This window comes from Mustela putorius, unplaced genomic scaffold, assembly GCF_011764305.1.
Source record: "Mustela putorius furo isolate JIRA1106 unplaced genomic scaffold, ASM1176430v1.1 tig00003914_pilon_pilon_pilon, whole genome shotgun sequence".
NCBI classification, from domain to species: Eukaryota; Metazoa; Chordata; class Mammalia; order Carnivora; family Mustelidae; genus Mustela; species Mustela putorius.
Genome location: NW_025422061.1, coordinates 2,685,203 through 2,706,097, shown reverse-complemented (window position 1 = coordinate 2,706,097; position 20,895 = coordinate 2,685,203). Strand labels below are relative to the sequence as shown.

The 20,895-nt window shown below is 52.5% G+C and overlaps 1 protein-coding gene across 1 annotated transcript in view; it reads right to left on the bottom strand.

Annotated features, from left to right (window-relative positions):
- The window catches only part of LOC101686749 (gamma-2-syntrophin-like), a 179,829-nt gene that overhangs the window by 38,157 nt on the left and 120,777 nt on the right, over positions 1–20,895 (bottom strand). Inside the window, 4 exon segments of the mRNA XM_045069242.1 lie at positions 6,471–6,595; positions 10,258–10,288; positions 11,520–11,633; positions 18,730–18,744. Coding sequence (XP_044925177.1) covers positions 6,471–6,595; positions 10,258–10,288; positions 11,520–11,633; positions 18,730–18,744 — 285 coding nt within the window.

Below are 20,895 nucleotides of genomic sequence, written 5' to 3'. Positions count from 1 at the left end.
TTAAGCCCCCACATTGCCTCTCAACTTCCTCATCTCAAGGAGATCATATAATAATTGTCTTTCTCTGATTGACTTATTTTGCTCAGCATAATACCCTCTAGTTCCATCCACGTTGTCGCAAATGGCAAGATTTCATTTCTTTTGATGGCTGCATAGTATTCCATTGTGTGTGTGTGTGTGTGTGTGTGTGTGTGTGTGTGTGTGTGTATACCATATCTTCTTTATCCATTCATCTGTTGATGGACATCTAGGTTCTTTTCACAGTTTGGCTATTGGGGACATTGTTGCTATAAACAATCAGGTGCACACGTCCGTTTGGATCACTGCACTTGTATCTTTAGGGTCAATACCCAGTAGTGAGATTGCTGGGTTGTAGGGTAGCTCTATTTTCAACTTTTTGAGGAACCTCCATACTGTTTTCCAGAGTGGCTGCGCCAGCTTGCATTCCCACCACCAGTGTAGGAGGGTTCCTAGGCATCCTCGCCAGCATCTGACATTTCCTGACTGGTTAATTTTAGCCATTCTGACTGGTATGAGGTGATTTCTCATTGTGGTTTTGGTTTGTATTTCCCTGATGCCGAGTGATGTGGAACACTTTTCATGTGTCTGTTGGCCATCTGGATGTCTTCTTTGCAGAAATGTGTGTTCATATCTTCTTCCCATTTCTTGATGGATTGTTTGTTCTTCGGATGTTGAGTTTGATAAGTTCTTTATAGATTTGGATACTAGCCCTTTATCTGATATGTCATTTGCACATATCTTCTCCCATTCTGTCAGTTGTCTTTTGGTTTTGTTAACTATTTCCTTTGCTGTGCAAAAGCTTTTGATCTTGATGAAATCCCAACAGCTCATTTTTGCCCTTGCTTCTCTTGCCTTTGGTGATGTTTCTAGGAAGAAGTTGCTGCGGCTAAGGTCAAAGAGGTTGTTGCCTGTGTTTTCCTCAAGGATTTTGATGGATTCCTGTCTTACTTTGAGGTCCTTCATCAATTTTGAGTCTATTTACGTGTGTGGTGTAAAGAAATGGTCCAGTTTCATTCTTCTGCATGTGGCTGTCCAGTTTTTCCAACACCATTTTTTCCATTGGACATTCTTTCTTGCCTTGTCGAAGATTGGTTGGCACTAGAGTTGAGGGAAATCACCTGATTTAAAAAAAAATATTTTCGTTTTTTGGCAGAACGAGAGAGAGAGTGTGCACAAGCAGTGGGCAGTAGCAGGCAGAGGGAGACGCAGACTCCCCATTGAGCAGGGAGCCCAATGTAGGACTGGATCCCAGGAACCTGCAATCATGACTTGAGCGAAGGGCAGATGCTTCACTGGCTGACTACCAGGTGCCCCAAATCATCTTAAATTTGAGTACTGTTTTACAGCTGACAACTCATGTTAGCATGTATGACCTCTACATTAGAGTAATTCATGAGAAAATCTGAAATATTCAACAAATTTTGATTTTTACTGCTCACTTTGTAGTTACTTTCCAGCCATTACATATACAAATAAAAAATGAAACTGATCACAGTTCACAGTGTCTTTGAAATGTTCCAAGTATTCCATGTGCTGCATGGTGGCCTTCTTAAAATCGCTCTGCCAGATAAACACCGGAGGAAGCCAGGCAACTGGGCACTCCATGCCCATCGCTTCAGGACGTTTCACTGGGCAGTTAATGGTACGAGGATCCAGGGACGTGCGGCCGCTTCACATTAACTGACCCAGAGTTAAGTCACTGTCCTGTGATTCAAAAAACACAGAAGGTGAGACATGCAAGCGAGGTCAGTCAGAGTGATCGCTGGAAGGCGATGTGGGGTACAAGCTATAGGGTGAATGTGGACATGATTTTTAACTTTTCCAGTCACAACAATAGCACTTATTTTTGGAGTATTGTGAAAATGCAAGAAGAAATCCCTCATGAGCCTCCTTGCTGCTGTGACTTTGCATTGGGCAGGCCCACGTTGGTGCACGCAGGTTGGCCATCTTCGGGTTTTGCCCCATGAATGCTTCTCTGATTTGGCAGAAGCACAAACACAAAGTGTTCCTAAGGTTCTGCTTGATGCAAACTCCCTCCAAAATATCCACGAGGCCCTCAGGGCTCTATTCACTTTTCTTTGATTCCTTTAACTAATTTAAATAACTCTGGAAACTGTGTGGCTGTGCTGGCACTAAGCCCAGCCACCCCACTGGGGGACACTGGAGGGCAAGCTGGCAGGAAGCAGAGCAGTGTGATGAGTCACCCTGGCTTTACCCCACCCCTGGGAGCACCTCCCAGAGCCCAAGAGACCCGGGCCAGCCCCCACTGCTGGCTTCTGCTTCCCAGCCCCGGACACCTGCAGCCTGGAGAGGTGGAAGAACTTCCCCTGCCCCATCTCTCTCCCAGCCTCTGTCCTTCTTCCCCCTCTTGCTTCAGTGTCTCATCTGCCCTGTCCGGATGGAGCCCAGAAACCATCCATGGTGGTAGATGCCCTCTTTCAGCTCTTCCCAGATTACCTGCTAGAGAACCTCTTCTGAGAATGTACTCAAGTTTTCGGACCTGAAGTGTGGAGACACAGGCTGGGTGAGTGTGGTCAGGCCATCCGAGCAAAACCGCTGCCCCCAGGAGGAAGGATGGGTAAGTGGGGACCTGAGACGCAGGGACAGCGGCAGTCACTGGTCAGGGACATTTGCCTCCACTGGAGCGATGGGGTCTCACTCCACAGGGTGATGGCCCGCAGCCCCTCCTCTCCCGGAGAGCCCTTGTTTACACAGTGTCTCTCGTGCCGCCGCCCCCCACCCCCCGCTCTGCTCAAACCTCTGCCCACGTCTGGCGTCCCACGTCTGGCACCAGACTCCTCCTGAGGGGACGCGGGGCACTTCTAAGTGCCATGCTGGATCCAGGGCCTGGAAAGCCGAACCTCCCTCAGTTCAGCATCATTAACGCAGAGATCTGCCCACGAGGCCCATCCTTGCAGCTTTTAGATGCATTTTAAGAATGTGCGGGTCAGAAACACACTGACCCTGTGTCCCTCAGGAGCCCATTTGACAGACGTCACTGGTTGTGCAAGGCTCAGATGAGGAAACCAGTGTACGTACACGTAAAGATTAGACTAGATGCTTCTAACTCCTCTCCTGTGTATCAAATAAATACCCACAATGAAATCGGGACAGTGGGATAAAGAGGTACAGGGACGCTTCCCCATCACCGACTCCAGCAGGACAAGGGTCTCTAGCTGGAAGACTGGAAGGACTGGGGATGCACAGATGGGGCTGTCTTGGCTGGCAGGAGTCTCTGGGAGGCTGGGATTAATTTCACATGCGCCTTGCTGGGTTACAAGTGGTGAATGCCAGCTGTACCCCTCCCCTTGGGGAGCAAACACAACTTGGGAGAAGCACCATAGAAAGACACCTAACGCGCTTACCCCAGTTTCCACAGCTGCTGCCAAGGCCCTTTCCTGGGCAAGCCCACTGGGTGCAGGACCCCAGGTCCCACAGAGGTCTGGCTGGTGACCATGGCTACAGGTGAAGTGGACAGCGGCACCATGGAACCCACTGCATGGAGCTGGGACAGCCAGGCCCTCCCCAGAGTCAGCGCTGGGGGTCCACCACCCACCACACCGGGGTCCCTGGCTAGAGCATCTGTGTCAGATTCCCCGGTGCAGTCACCTCACCTGTACTCAAGGGCCGTGCCAGCCTGTCAGACGTTCCCTCTGTGGCTTGGATTTGAACACATACAAGTTCTGCAGAGGCTGGCAGGAACGGACACTGGCCGGACAGGAGAAGAGCCCTGCGGTCTCTGTGGAGCCATTCTCCAGGCCAGCAGAAGCCGGACTTGCCTCCGTCACCTAGTCTAACCGACACAGTGTGCTGGGGTGCTAGCAGACCAGAGAGGGCGGTGACCTACCTAAGATCACACAGCGTTATCCCCACATCTTGGACCTGATCCCAGTCTGTTGGAAGAGAGTACATAAGCCTGTCGCCCGGCTCCCCAGCCAGTGCGGCCACAGAGAAGGGCCCCACGGTAGGTACAGAGTCAGCAGAGACCATGAGCAAGCAGGAAGACTGGGTGAGCCTGAGACACAGTGAGCCCTGGCGGGGGGATGGAGCAGCAGGTGCACCCACAGGGAGCAAGCATGCAGGTCAGGTCCCGACTTGCACCAGGGCTGATTGTCCCGTCCCCGCCACTGAGTATGGGATACGCCAGGTCACATTTGTGCAGGGCTGGCTGGGGCAGGCCAAGCCGTGCGAGCACTCTGCACGTGTGCATTTCCTCTTGGGCCACAAACACCATCTGAGCCCAGGAGCGGCCACCCGTCCACCCAGGTCTCTGGACGTGCCATTGAGTTCAGTTCCTCTCACCGCAGAGATCTGCACAAACTCTGGCAGAGAACCTGGATGGACCAGCTGCATCCGAGAGATGGCTCTGCTCAGCTCTCCCTCCATGGAGATGGTGGGGCATGTCACAGCATCCCCACTCGGACAGGTGGAGGCTCAGAGACCCCACACCTCCAGCCACACGGCACGGCCATGCATGGGTGAGGGACAGCGTGGTAGATGTCCAAGTGTGCGCCCTCCATGAAACTTTGGAGAAACCAGTAACTGAACATGGCTGGAAATGACATCATCTTTAACTAGAAACTGCTCTTCCTTAGAAGACAGGAGGCCATGGGCGCTGTCCCGGGCAGAGGCACTTCCCACAGCTTGGGATGCAGGACACAAAAGTGATTGCTGACAGAAATTATGCTGGGACAACTCTGTGATCAGGAGGGCCACGCTGTTTGAACCATGGGCACCTTGAGGCTCTCCGACCCAGCTGTGCCTGGAGATACCAGGGTGCCAAGATCAGTGGTCAGTCCCGCGGCCCTCAGGAAGTGGGAGGAGAAATGTCACAGAAAACCTCAATGATCCCCAGGGAAAAACTGGGAGCAAGAGGGGTTGTGCCCTGGACATGAGCCTTGCAAGGGCTGCCTCCAGGCTCATGCTAAACCAGGTGGAGGGGAGGCTGAGACCCGTCCTCCCACCCAGCATAGGGCTGAGCCTGCCCCGAGTCTCCCTTTGTCACAGGGGCCTGTGAGCATCTCCATTAGGACATGGACAGACGGCCCCTCCCCAGGGTTCGCCAGCCCACGCCCTCTCCCCGCAGATGTCTGCTTCTGCTGAGCCCAAGGTAAGCTCCACGGTTAGTGTGTCTGTGTGTCTGTGTTAGGGCTCAAGTTCTCTCCTGCTGCGTGTTTCTCAGGCAAAATCACGTAATATCACATCTGCAACAAATGTTTAAAAAAATAAGTACATTTGTTTTGAGGAAAATTCTTGGATTTTTTTTTTTTTTTATTTAGGTAAGTCTTTAATCTCAGTAAAGCCACAGCACTGGCTGATTAAAACACATGCAACCTGGTGGTGTCCTGCTTGTTCCAGACACAGAAGGAGAGTGTCAGGTACGCAGGGAGGACTGGTGGCCTGTGAGGTCGTTATTAGGGAACTCGCTACTGAATTTCTAGTGCCCACCAGATGCTAGAGTCACACTTGGTGCCAACCTTCAGGGAGTCTGGGACATGGGAATTCTCTGTACTATATGTTCAGCTTTTGACAAATCTATAATTATTCCAAATTTAAAACCTTATTAAAAAGCTGTATTTATCACTGAAAACCTACACTACCGTCTTGATGCCTGAAGGGAAAACATGATCATGTCCTTTCATAATTTTTTATTTTTAAAACCACTTCCTGAGACATGACTGACATCCAAGCGCTAGGTTCACAGCGGTGCTCCACAAGTCAGCATAGGTGAGCCCCCGACACCAGCCCCTGCTTGCCCCACCACACGCCCCTCCAGCCCAGACTGTAGGACCATGACGGCTGGTGGGGAGGTGAAATGTGGAGTCTTACCCACAGCAGCCAGGACACGGATGCGAAGTATAGGTCCCCTGACCACGGGCAGATGAGCAGGTGCAGCGCACACGGATGATGGGGATGGCGCCCCAGCCTTCATAGGGAGGAGACCCTTTGGTTTACTTCTGGTGGCAGAAAGCACCACCCACTCTGCGGGCAGCTGGCATCTGGGTTCCGCACACCAGGGCCAGCAGGTCTGGCTGTTCTGAGTTCCAGAAGCTGCTTTAGCCCCATAGAGGGCAGGGCACACACGTTCTATCTGGTCCTTCTGGCACCACAGGGTTGGTGATAGCTTGACAGTGTGATCATGAACTCTGGAAATTCGCCTTAGGCTTATGGTGTAGGCTTATAATAAGACATGGGAGACGTGAAGGACAGAGTAACCTCCTGAGTCTAATCTTCGGGGCAGTAACTCAGAGTACGTGAAGAGGAGGGTTTAGTTCTGTTTTGTGTCTGATGCTCGGAGAATGGCCTTCTGCAGCCCCTGCCTCCCTGTTGGCTGGCATGTGAGCAGGGGAGCAGGGGACCGGCCCCTCTGTGTCTGCCCTCCTGTGGACACACGTCCCACCCACTTCTCGCAGCAGCCCTGGGCATCTTGGACAGAAGAGCGTCCTTACGGGAGGAGAGCTGAACACGTGGAGGCACAAGCCTTTCAGGGCCAGGAGCCTGGATTGGAAGGTGTGACAGGAGCTGGTGCCTTCGAGTCTCTCACTGACCCATCCCATATGCACAACCTGCAGAGGGAAACCCTTGAAATTAAACCCAAGCTGTAGCGAGTGTGCCTTGGGGCTAGAAGGGACAGACCGTGGGCACGCTCAGAAGCAGCGGGTTTCCTATTGCCCAAACCAGGGTGACGGATATGAGCGTCTGTGGGGGCCCTGTGGGTCCCCAGGGGCCGGCAGCATCTCTGGGAGCATCAGCGCCCCATGGGTCCCCCGGCTACAGTAGTGTTGTGCCCTCTGTGGGTGTTTAAAAACACCGCATTAAATTACACTCTGTTTGGGGCTCGGATTGCCAACTTGTCTATGAGGTTGTGACTTCCAGGCCCCCCGGTCGCTGCAGCAAACACAGAGTTGGCCTGAGTGGAAAAACTGATTTTCTTTACACCAGCTGTAACAAATCACAACAACGTTCGAAACGTCAATGAAACAGTAATATGGCTGACGCATTGGGGGCAGGATTCCAAACAAATGTCAGTCCCTGTGTCTGACCCGGAAACGTAATGCTGCGGTATGGCAGGGAGGAAAGCTTCAAACGACTTGCTCAGTACACCTGACCTCAGAGCTGCCTCGAGGTGGGGGCGCGGCGGGGCAAGCACAGTGCTACAGGGATTGCCTGGCCCAGGCTCAGGGGGCCGTCCCCTCTGCTGCGGTTTGCGGAATAAACCCTGACAACTCTCACTTCCACTCCTGGCGAAAGAGGGCCTGGGTCAGGGTGCCAGATGGAATTTTACAGAAAGAAATTATATAAAAATCAGATCATTCACAATCGGGAACGTCTATAAACTGCACATGAACTTTAAGACATTCCGTGTGTAATTTAATTCTCTCTAGGTCGATTAGCAAAGAGATACATCATAGCTTAGATATTGCTGGAAATACTCCCTGCATTATGAATCTTTTTTAGGTATACGCAGTTCATAAATAATTTTAAGGTCAGCTAATTTTATCTTTTACATTATGAATTTTCCGATGGCTTATTACATGTCCCAAGAAACGTATATTATGATTTCATGAACACCTCCCTGGTGACATCATCATAATTAAATTCAGAGGGCATAACCATTATGATAAGTGAGATGTTTTCATTTATCTTTTCAGATGCCCTTTCTATAGGAAAGTCTTCCTTTATCACTTGACTGAGTCAGATGATTACCAAAGTGCCCATCAGATAACGCCGTACAGCTTGACCTTTACACAGAACAAGACCACACACCTCAGATTTAGTTTCTTTTGGATTTGGTGAGGAAGACATGCATGTTTCCCTTGAATTCAGATTTCCCAGATGAAATTTAGTTCGGAAATACACAGGAGGACCTGCTACCTTTGCAGGGAACAGGGGTTCCAGTGTGCATGGGACAATTTCAAATACATGCCCGTCCTCTCAGGCTGCCTGTCATCCCAGAAGGACAGGCGTCTGCTCAGATGGCGAAGGACACAGTTATCTTACTCACTAAACACAAGAATCTAAAAAAAAAAATCTATACTCCAGGCCTTTTGTATGATCTTCTAATCCTATTTTATATTTGTTTTTTGCGAATTTCAAAGGTTCCCAAATACATAATATTTTTTCAAATATTTATTCAAATATTATGCCTTTGCTAATTACCAATATGAGAAACGAACTGTTTAGAATGAGAAAAGCATGGCTTCTCATTCTTGAAAGGCCCAGTGTCACAAATATGAACTCCTACAGTACACACAGAATGTTCAGTTTTAGGGAAAATGTGAGCTAGTCCTTTACCATAAAGCCCAGTGAGATACGGCAGGCACAGTTCTTCCATAAGCCTGTGCAGTAACTCTCATTTCTAATCTTCCTCTCCAAATACACTAATTTGAGCCCCTGAGGGGAAAAAAAAAACATTTAAATCAAAACCACACTGAGATACCACCTTACACCAGTCAGAATGGCCAAAATCAATGACACAGGAAACAACATGTGTTGGAGAGGATGTGAAGATGTGAAGAAAGGGGTACCCTCTTACATTGCTGGTGGGAATGCAAGTTGGTGCAGTTACTTTGGAAAACAGTGTGGAGATTCCTCAACAAATTAAAAATAGAGCTTCCCTATGAACCTGACATTGCACTACTGGGTATTTGCCCCAAAGATACAGATGGAGTGAAAAGAAGGGCCATCCATACCCCAATGTTCATAGCAGCAATGGGCACAGTCACCGAACTGTGGAAAGAGCCAAGAAGCCCTTCAACGGACGAATGGATAAGGAAGATGTGGTCCATATACACTATGGAGTATTATGCCTCCATCAGAAAGGATGAATACCCAACTTTTGTATCAACATGGACGGGACTAGAGGAGTTTATGCTGAGTGAAATCAGTCAAGCAGAGAGAGTCAATATGGTTTCACTTATTTGTGGAGCATAAGAAATAGCACAGAGGACATTAGGAGAAGAAAGGGAAAAATGGATTAGGAGAAATTGGAGAGGGAGACAAACCATGAGAGACTGTGGACTCTGAGAAACAAACTGAGGGTTTTGGAGGGGAGGGTGTGGGAGGTTGGGTGAGGCTGGTGGGGAGTATTGTGGAAGGCACAGAGTGCATGGAGTCCTGGGTAGGGTGCATAAACAATGGATTTTGGAACATGAAAAATAAAATAAAATAAAGATGCTAAAAGAAAAAAAAATTTCAAGTTAGAAAAAAGTCTCTACCTGCTATAGGTCTTTTACTTTATGGATGAAAAAATTACATCTCAGATGTTAGTCTGGCCAAATTATGCCACCAGGAAAGGCATTACTTGGGATCAGAATGCAGACAGGCGGGCATGACACGGTCATGGTTTAATGTGTGGCAAAACTTCACTGAGATAACGTGAGATCAAGGTTACCCCCTGGTCTCGGGGTCTCCGAGCCCTAATTACTTCATGTTCTCAGTATTTGGAGTTCTGTTTCTTTGAACCCCATTTCCCAACTCTCTGGTGACTCAAATTAAAACAGAACAGGCTTTGGTTTCCAGACCGGATCCCTCCTGACACTGGGAAAGCCCGAGGCGTCTTCCACGTAAGGGAAGATGCAGCCCCGTGGCTGTGTTCTAATTCTCTAGTCAACCTTCTGTGATTAGGGAAGAAATGCTCAGGAAAGTGGTTCTGGATGTAAATTTTATTTCTTGTAACATTTTTCTAAATTTATGATCAGCCCCTCCCTATGCATTTACAGACCCGGCGACCGGGGAGCAGGAGCCCCAAATCAGGAGTCATTTGTCAGCGGCTGGCCCTGCTCAGAGAAGGAATGAGCTGTGGACCCCCACGAGGCAGCCCGCTGGAAGCTTTGGTCCGTGCAGGGAAGCTGCCTGCCGGGGGGGGGGGGATCTCCTGCCCATCCTCAGTGACATCTGTTGGCCAATGTGCTCCTCAGGGCAAGCTGTCCTGGTGGGGATGCTGTCTAGGAGTGTTACACGGTGCTTAAGGTTCTAGATATACAGGTTTGTCTCTAAGTAAAACGCCTCCCAGCTTACACGGTCTCACCTACACGATTGTTTAACCTCGTTTCCTCAGAAAACGCAGCTGCTGAGAGCTCAGTCATAACCTGACAGGGGACCAGAGCGATTCCTCCTACTCGAGGCTGGGGACACTGACCTCTACCCAAATCCCCAAATCGAGCCTCTGAGCCAGGAGAAGCTACTTTGGGAGACTGGTCGTTAGATTGACAAGAACGCAGGACCTACCTGGTCAGGGGGAACAGCACCAATTCGCCATCCACATCTGCAGAGAGAGGGACGATGGGGTCAGTAGGACAAGACACTGATGAGGTGATTTCCACCTGTCGGATCGGCAACTGATCTTAATTAGCAGCAGGACTTGTCCTCGGGAACAAGTTCTTCTATGAAGCATTTCTTCCCTAAAAACCAAACCATGTACAGCTGCAATGCTCACAGCGAAGAAAAAACCCACAACTAATACTTATTCTTTCTAACCATCAGCATTTTGTGTGAGTGAAGTCATGGACCAGTGATGCCTAGATTTCAACATCTGAAGAAAATGGGGAGAAGTCCCTGCATCTCACACATCATGCGTGTCCTTCGCGTCGCTCTCCAGAAACCTTGCGAAGTAGCAGTGTTTGTGTGGCCGCTGAGCATGCAGGCCAGAGCGTGGCTCCAGACCACCCGGCAGCTTTCTTCCCTGGGCTCTGGCCGCCAGCGAGAAGGTGTGACACTGCACTGACCACAGGGGCTCCCGTGCTCTCGCTGTGGGGCAGGGGGACAGGTGGTAGGGTGGGGGACCGGCAGACAGGGCGGGGAATGGGTAGCAAGGTGGGAACGGGCAGTGGGGTTGGGGCAGCTGGTGGAGTGGGGGACACAAACACAGTTCCTGGGCAGGTCACCTGGGAGGCAACTGATCAAAGGCCACTGTGGCCACGAGCAAGTCCTTCCGGGAGCCTACAGCTCCCTGCCAGTACACGGTGGTTCCGGGGGGAACTTACTCTTACTTTGACCCTGACTCCCAGCCGGTTGTGTTTTTTATTTCAAAACATCGAACAGATCACCCAAGGAGATGGGACACGTTCTCCGTCCTGGAAGCTTGCACTGGGAATCGGGGAAGTAATCTTGGTTGGGGAGGTCTTGTCCTCATACGCTACGGGGCGTCTGCCTTCCATTGCGTTAGGCTCCCCACGTTACGGCCCCGCACCAGGGAACACATCCATGCTGTTACATGTACGTGAAAGGGTCTGTGCTTGTGCATGGGCCAAAGGAGGGAGAGAAAGGGATGGGGAGGGCACCCACAGGTCTGATCGGACCCAGACTCTCCCTCAGGAGATATCTGGAGGACTTAATTTTGAACTTATTTTAGTCAAAGATGTGGTATGTTGAAAAAAGTATGTACTTCCTTGTTTAATCATAAAATCAGTCATTTTAGGGCTAATCATAAATAACAAAAAATATCCATCATTTTTGTGGATTAAGTACAAAAGCAGAAAGTCCAGAAGCCAGCTCACTCTCTGCAAGGTCAGGTCACAGATGTTTGCAGACACCGCTCTCAGCCAGTCGGTGCTGTCCCGGGCCATAGGAAACTGCAGGACGCCCGTGATGACCCCGTCCAGAGCCAGCACCTTGAACATACCGGACCTGCGGGAAGAGGGGGCCATGCTGTGACACCGGCCCGAGAGCCTCCCCACTGCCCAGAGCCCCACGGGGAGACGGTCCCCACGGTAAGTTCAGAACTTGGAAATCTGTCACTAACAGTTCTTTCTAATTCACTAAAAATTAGGAGAGCCAATTTGTGTAGGAAATGACTATCACTCGTCCAGGGATTTTAGAATCCTTGCTCTAAGGAGTCCTCAGCGATACTTCTTTCCGAGACCACTTATTGAGGCATTTGAAGCTCTTGACAAAGTCAGACATCATCGTTACCCAACACTGACACTATTTTATGACAGGCACACAGAAATGTTTACAGTGGAGCTTTCCAACAAGTTGGTTCTTTCTTTTTTTTATAAAAGTCAAGGTGCCACAAACCCTCCTGTCAAACTATTCATAACAGCAGGACTGTCTTTTCAGTAATTCCTCCTTATCATGGGAAGCCTTCTTCAAAGATACCCCTCGTGTCATTCTGTGGTCAGCTGACTCGTGTCCCCACATTCATCTCATCAGCATGGATGTCTCTGGAGATGGGGGTGCCTCTAGGACGGAATTAGTGCTCAGTGCCCTGGTCGGGTGGGGCATTGATCCCGCAGGACTGATGCCCTTATGGGAAGAGACTCCCCAGCTCCCTCCCCACCCTGGGAGCACTCCACGCTGGGCTGTCTGCCCGCCAGAAGCAGCTGTGACCAGCAGGGACCCGTGCGGGGACCATGGGGACTTCCAGCCTCGGGAAGTGTGAGAGCTAAGTGTCTGCTGCTTACACCCGAAGTGGGAAGCCCAGCTGACACCACTATTGTCCTCTGTGTTCCTGTCCCCTTCTCCTTAGGAAAACCGTGTGTCTTAACCCTGGAGCCTGGACCATCATGCCCTTAAGCAGATACTGAGAAGTTCAAAAAACGAATGATGAAGCAGACATGTTATCTTAAGTAACAAGTCTACACTACCTGTTGATAATATTTCAGCTGTGAGTGTATCCACGGTTTTGTTAAGTAGAGACACGGCCTGAGAGGAGGGGTGGGCAGGGGCCACCACAGAGCCTCTCTTGGGCTCTCAGCCGAGAGTCCACAGAGCAGACCGTCCTCCCCCTGTGGTGCACACAGGTGGCCCCGACCTTGTGTCTGCCCCTGACCCTGACCTCAGGTCCGACCTCGCATCTGCTCCCCCGCATACCCCCAGGGTCTACCCCAGTCGTCACTGCCTGTGTCCCAGCACAAGGCTCACTGACAGATAAGCATCACCATCCCTACCTCCTGCTTTGGGGAAAACAAGGCACAAAAGCTCTGGCTCCTGAGGGATTTGCAAAGACACTGACCTTGTTTGCAGTAGAGCCCAGAGTCATTCCCAGGGAGGGGCCCTTGCAGAAGCAGGCGAGGTCATGGTGAGGATGAGTCCCAAACACCAGCCCCGAAACTGTCCCTTCAAAGGAACTGATTTGACTGCATTATTCTATGGAGCCATTAGGCCACAGAGCTTGGTTGAGAGCCACAGGCCACTCATGTGAAAATTAGTGGTTTGACACCTGGGTGACCCTGTCATCCCAAGGTGACCAGTTACACAGCCAACGGGTTGTACCTGAGCACATCCACTGTGCTATAATGTCCAGCCAGCAAGGACAGATTCCCACACAAGTTACAGTGATAAGCCCTGGATGCGGTGGGGCTGAGGACGCAGGGGGCTGGACAGGGGACAGTGTGACTGGTGCATGTGGCTAGAAGTTACCTCGCACAGGAAGGTGTGCAAACAGCCATCACGGGGACATTCCGGGGACTAAGGAAACCGTGTCTGAAGCAGCTCATCCAATAGCAGTCCCCCATGTGGGGGACTGTGCGGGAAGGGCCAGCGGGTCCCTAGACATAACAAGTATAAGAACTGTGAAGGAGGATTTACTGGAGAGGCTGGAGCCAGGTTTGTCCAGAGGGAAGGATGAGCAAGGCTGGCTGGCAGAGTCTGTGTAGCCCAGAGAAAGAAGACACCCACTGGGGACACCAAGAAGCAGGAGACCCCGCCGGGAGCCCCAGCAGGAGCCAAGACCTAGGACAGACCAAATGTCCCAAGAGGCAGTGGCCAGAGCCCTTCCAGACCATTCTGAGAACTGCTGGTCTGCACGCTGAGCAGGTCCTGGGATCCAAACGGGGATTCACATCCACAACGGACACCTCAGGTCAACATGCTGAGAATCAAAGACAAGGGACACATCTCAAAGCAGCAGGAGAACAGCAACTGGTAATTGGGAGGAATCCCCAAACCTCCCAGCCAACCTCCAGCAGAAGCCAGGAGGCCAAGATGCCAGGAGACAGAGGGACAGCATGTTCCCCATGCTCAGCGCCCAAGTGGGTCCACCCAGCCCCGTGCTGCCCCTGCCACCCCATCCAGCTTGGAGATGAATGGAGGAAACAGAGTCTGGTGCTCCTGAAACCCTCTCTGGGATTAGGGATGGAGACCGGGAGCTGAAGGTGGGTCCTGTAGGGGAAGTGAATGCACAGGGGAGTGCACCCAGATGGTGACAAGGGGATTACGAAGGACAGGATCCCCTCGCCTCCTCCCTCACTGCAGATCATGTAAAGAGCCATTGTAGGACCAAGGGAGCTATGCCGTGTTGCTGGGCCCACATGATGGAGACATGCACGACATCCAGGCTCATGTGCCGCAGACATGGGACACGCATGTGACGTACTTGCTAGTCACTAGCCAGAGGCTGGGTGATGCCCAGCAGAGCTGGTAATAAAGGATGAGTTAACAATTAGCGTAACTTTCATACACTACGTGTACAACAGAGGGTCGGTCACTCTAGGACTCACCGTGTGCACATCACTGTTCAGTCGGCTCCCGCCGTGTCCTGTTTAACCCCAGGGACCCACAGCACAGCCTCCCCACTGTCTCCACTCTTCCTCGTGGCCTGGACCCAGAGGAGTGCCCTTGGTCTGACAAAGACTTCCACGAAGCCTCGTGCAGAGTTGGTTCCACCAGGAGGGCCATGTGTTCTGAGTGCACATTTCAGGCACGCTGGACCCTTAACCTCCGAGGTCCGTCCTCCTTGTCCACATGATGACCTTCACGATGCCCATCAAGCCACAGCACACCTGCACGGGGGAAGGCTGCTGCCAATCGCGGTCCCGTGTAAACACTGGCACTCAGACACGAACTCGTGGCAGAGACCACGCAGACTGGCTGTCACACAGAAGGGCCGCCAGGGGTATTCATGCTGAGGACACACGTGATTTAGTGATGTGCGAGATGGCACGTACACTCGGGCTCGCTGTTGCGAGGGCAGCAGTACCGAGAGGCACTTATGTGAACGTTCGGGCCTGCCAGAATGACAGGCGTCCCTTCTCGTCCTCGGCCAAATTCAGGATTTAGGTTCTCCGTGTTCTCGGGCAGCGAGTTTGAGCTTGTCAATGTCACCCCTCCCATTGCACGTAGGAGGAAGCCGGCCTCACAGCTCTGGACTCAGAGCATCTGTTCTGCCTTCTTGGGGTTTCATCCAGATGGTCAAGGTCATCATCAGAGCTGAAAATCACAGACACCGCCACTCAGGCTCAGCGCATCCTGTGACCGTCCTGCATGAGGTTTTAGGATCAGCAGGAAACGCTTACCCAGGAAGACACCAAGCCACGTCCACATGCGTCATCAATGGGGAGGTTGGGGACCAGAGAGGAGCGCCCCCATCTCCCCGCACCTGGGCAGGAACCCGGGGTGGGGGATGGACAGCACCCACATCCTTTGTGGAGCCTGGGGCCCCACACTTTGCAGCTGGGGCAGGGCGTGTGTTTATTTTGCTGATGACGGAGAGTTAGACAGAATGAGAAGAGAATGTGTGTACCTCTCAGACTTCATAAAATCTTCAAATTTGCTTTCTTATATTGTATTTCACGACCACCTCTGTAGCATTGGCATAATTTTTTCATGGAAGCCAGAGAAATATTTTCTTCCTCCTCTTCCCATCTGGCAGCGGCATTTCTAAGGGCTCCATGTTAAATATCAATACAGACCAAAAATTTGAGTCTGGGCAGCATTTTCCCTGCACCAGTTTGTTCACGAAAAGTCCCTATTCCTGGAAAACTCAGGGCACAGAGAAAGTGCTCAGTTGAGCTCACCAGTTGAGTGGGTCCATCAGAGAAAGCTAACTTCTCCCTTATGGTGCCTAAGAGAGCAACTTGGCGTCCTCCTGTGTCACCTTCTGTCACCGTCCTGAGACCAGGCCTGGGTCCTCCAGCCCCTGGTCCTGCGGAGGGGCCCATGCAGAAACCAGCAGGGGGTCCCATGGAGGGAGGAACGGTGAGAAAACAGAACGCCGAGGACCCTAGGGACACCGAGAAGGTCTGCCTGCCTCCCGCCCCGTGTCCGAGCAGAGGCTCTGCTCCACGAGAACACAGGTCCTGGGTGTTGCTCACCGCCACCCGCGTTCCCAAGGGTGCCTGCATGTCATAGGGGCGGGAACACCTGTTGCCTGAAAACACGTGGCGTGATGGCCAGCACGCCTGCGGCAGAACCCCTGGCGGATGCAAGAGCCCCCTGCACTCCAGACCCAGCCCAGCTCTGGCTCCCAGACGTGCGATGGCCTTGGGGCTGCGCCGTGAGATCCGTTACCCAGCTTGGAGAGGCATCAGCCCATCTAGAAGGTGACAGGCACTTAAAGACTGAAAACCCAGCGATGGGACCCAGACGCTGCAGTGGGTGGCAGGTGCCTCTTCCAGCACATGTGTTCCTGGGCACGTGAGCTGCCGTCTGGGCGGACAAGGACACCCCAGAGCAGGAGTGGTTCCCACATGGTACCTGAAACCAGAATGGCAGCGGCTAGAAGGAGACCTTGATGGGATCACTTGTTCAGGTCTGGCTTCATGCCAGACCCTGTGCTAAGTGAGTCACAATTTTAACATATTTCTCCTCTCAGCAATCTTAAAAAACAGGTGTTAGTGTTTCTGTTTCCCAGAGTGGCATCAGGAGGCCACGTCCCCCACCCAGGTGGGCAGCTAACAAGCCCCACCCAGCTCCTTCCAGATCCATGCTCTGGGCAGGGAACCCCTCGACCTATGGAAACAAAACTGTCACACACATTTTACTCCATAAAAGCACAAATACCCAAAGTCATCAGAGCAGTGACCGTCCCCAAAGCAGCCCGGCACCCACCCCATGGCACCCACGTGAGCACAGACTACACACAGACCGGCTGAACACGTAGCCCTAGCACAAGCCTGTCCTCATAAATGTCCCCTGAACCCTCCAGCTGCCACCCCCAAAGACACCACTGCACTTCCCGTCTGTCTGCCGGCTGAGTCCCGTGTGCCAAGAGCAGCACCACACACCATGCGCACATGCTCATCTCACTGGCTGTGTCCTCCTTCCATTTCAAAGAATAAAACCTCATAATCGAGACAACAGCTGGGTCACATGGCCTAGTGTGAATCAAGCAGCGAAAGTTGTCCAAGATATCCCGTGGAACGTGGGTGGGAGCTGCACTTTCTGGCCGTAGACAGAGAAGCAATGAGCAGTGGGTGCCTTAAGCCAGATGCTAAGTGAGCTCCTGTGTCTTGTTTCTTCAACCCCAAAACAGGGTGGGGGTTGGGACACCAGAGCGATCTCAGATATCAAGGTGTCACGTGACAAAATCATGCGTTTGTTCAATTAAAAAATGGACAGACCCGAAGAGACTTCTCTCCAAAGACACGCGCCAGCCGACAGGCAGACGGAAGGAGGCCCGGCATCACACCATCAGGAAAACACAAACCAAAACTGTGACGAGATGTGCCCTCGCACCCTCCAGAAAGGCCAGAGTCAAGAAGACAGGAGCCCCTACGCCGGCGAGGATGTGAGGACAGGGGCCCCCGGCGCTGCTGGTGGGGATGCGAGCTGGTGCAGCTGCTCCGGAGAACAGTGTGGGGGTTCCTCAAAAAGCTGAAAACAGAGCTACCCTGAGACCCGGCCATCGCACAAGTAGGTGTGCTCATACAAAAGAAACAAAAGCACTGACGTGGAGGGGCACGTACTCCCCAAGGGGCACTGCGGTGTCGTTCACATCTGTCAGGACATGAAAGGCGTCCAAAGGTCGAGGAACAGGTAACGCAGACGCTTTACATACACACGGCAGAACCCTGCTCAGCCGCAGAAGGGGCTTTACCTTTTGTGACAACCTGGAAAGACCCTGAGAACGTTACGTTCAGTGACCTAAGTCAGAGAGAGACAATACTGTAGAATTTCACTTAAATGTGGGCCCTAAAACACGAAACAAGTGAGAAACAAACCATTACAACAGGAACAGACCCACAGATACAGAAAACGACCTGGTGGTGGCCAAGGGAGGGAGACAAGGAGGTGACAGGGACAGAGGAACACGCACGAGTTCAGTCGGTGGCATGGCAGCACATGGTGACTGGCCAGGAGGACCACTTGTGAGGATGTCAGACAGCTGCCACCTGTGTCGGAATCCAGGACGCTGTATGGGAGCCACACTTCAGCAAACACAACCTCATGGTTTCACAGCTAAAAAGGACGCAGCAAGCACATCTCCCAGACAGCCCAGCTCCTGACATATCAGCATGACACAGAGGACGCAGGGCCGATAGGACTCCAGGGCCTTAGTGGGCACTGAGGCACCAGCGGTTCACGGCTGGGAGTCCTGGACCTGTCCGCACCCCGGGGCGGCTTTCCCAGGACGACTCGGAGTGGCTGCAGCAGCAGAAACTGGCCGTGTGAACGCTGAGCTGGGCTGATGTCCTGTTCTTGCCGGAACCCTGGCGCTCTTTGTCCACAGTGAGATCTCTGTCTCCTGGGATGTCTGGGCTGAAGCAGGTGGAACAGCCGCACCGTAAAGCTCACGGCAGAGCCAGGCGGCGCTCGCTTCCATACACACTTGTGGTCTGGGCTCCCCGGAACCAATGCCTCTGGCTGCCTGCATCTGCGAGTGTGTGCACGGATGCACGTGAGTCAGAGACACCCTGTGGTGGCCAGTCCCTGGTTCCATGAGATGCTTCATGCCTTCCCGGTGGCCCCCATGCCCCCAGCACTCACGACCCTCTCTGCTTCAGACCATATGGTGCAGTTTTTGGTGTGAAACTTTCAGTCTCTAACTTCACTGCTGTTCCACTGAACACACCCACTAGTTGCAGACAGAAGGGCTCCCTGTGAGCACACAGCACAGAGGTCATCCAGAAATGCTTCCTGAGAAAACCCCGTCTGGAGAGGCACTGTCTGTGGTCCTTAGGATGGGATGGAAAGGGACACGGGCTCCGGGCAGAGATGCGAGACCTACCCCGGGGCCCAAGTGATTCCTTGCCAGCCCCGGATGTCAGTGTAGACAGGAGGTTGAGGACACGCAGGGATGGCTCATGTCAGGGAGAAGTGGAGGTTGTACCCACTTCCGAGAGTGCTCAGCAGACCTGCAGCAAACGAGCGGGCAACTCAGATGCACCCCGTCCCACAGCTGACACGGATGCAGCTCCGCTCGCTCTGAATGTGGCTGCCCAGCAGGTGCACCCGGCATGCATCCCGGGCTGGAAAGAAAAACATTCCCGGGAGCTGCCGGTCTCTCAAGGCCACCGTCCTTTCCACTCTGCGGCAGCAAACAGTCTTTGTGCTAATTTCTTAGTCCACGTGGTGTTAAACTCTGTCCCCAGAAAGAACCTTCTGGCTGATAGTATAGTACTGATTTTATGGAAGCACAAAAATGAGTAAAAGAAACATTTCAGGGGAGTGTCACACGGTAGAACACAGCCTGCCATACCCGCCCCCCGGCTTCTGTTCTCAGACCGGCAACAACGGCTAATGGATTCCAAGAACTGCATGGATTCTCTCCATAATCCCACATGAGTCTTTAAGGGTAAAGCATTAACAAGCTCAAGAGAAGAAAAAGGAAACCACAGAGCATACAAACGACAATGTAACTCATGATAAAAACAGCCACTGATGCTCACTTACTCTGACTTTGCAGTAAGTGCTGAGCAAAACGCTTCACGTGTCACTCTGGTTCCAGTCTCTGTCCACTCCCTGCAGAAGGTCCTGATGTGGTCGCTGACAGAGACAGGACACAGGAGCTCACGGAGATCAACCAGCGTGCCTGAGGCCACCAGCAACTGGGAGATGCATGCACAGGTGCATACGTGCACATGTGCACAGACGCACACCCACAGGAGCCCAGGTACACGCATGCACACGGACACGTGCACACACAGAAGCACACACAGGCACACACACAATCCAGTCTCTGCTCCTCTGTCTCGGTTCTCACGACAGTGGGCTGCCACATGGACAGTGTCCAGTTACATCTGTAGGTTATGACTACACAGACATCTGCTTTGCATGCATACACGCTTGGTTTTCTGTGTGACGGACTCTGCAGAGTACTGGGAGTCCCAGGCCCTCAGAACGTGAGCACTGCGCGCTCTCCCCTGGGACACAGATCCCATCTTGGGCCTGGCACTGGCCGCAGCAGCACGAGGCCTGAGGCTGGCAAGGCATCCATCTGAGGGGGTCTTACCTTCCCATGCAGGGCCTGTTTGCGCCCTGCCAGCACTGCCTCAGGACCCCTGGAGCCTCTCCACAAGGTGGGGGACACCGTGTATCTGAAAACAGGTCGGGACACCTCTGAGCTTGGGTCTCGGTCTAAAGTTGTGCTCCGGAGAGGTCGGGTCTCTGGGCAAGAGCCAGGTGGCATCTAGGGGCAGGGGTGGTGCACGGGTTCTGAGGTTCCGGGGAGCCACGGGGTCAGCAGGCATGCGCAGGCCTGCCTACCAGGCAGACGCAGGAATAGAAACCCAAATGAACCTAATTTCCTGGATTTGGTCTGAAAGTCGTTAGAAAGCAGGTCAAATTCATCCTGCAGTCCCCCAGGCTCAGGGTCAGGGCCCATGGCAGGAGGCAAACGTGGGAGTCCTGCCCACCCAAGCAGCTGGGGAGCCTGTGGACCCTCTGACCACACCCCTGCAGCCAGGACCCATGTGGGCTGCTCTGAGTGCCAGGAGGGAATTTGGCTGTTCAGGGCACAGCTCCTTTTCAGCACAGGAAGGGCCTGTCCCTCCAGTACCCGTGTTGCCTGGAAAGGACGGGATATTGGCAGTGAGGACAGAGGCATGAGGACAGCCTGTGGCGGGATGGGCAGACCAGGGGCTCTGGCTGAGAGACCAGCACTGTGGGTGGAGAGCCAGGATGGGCGTTGGCTGCCAGGAAGGGCCAGGACAAGCACGTCTCAGAAGACCCTTTCTTCTTACTATAAACACCTCCTGTTCATTTTCATCTCAG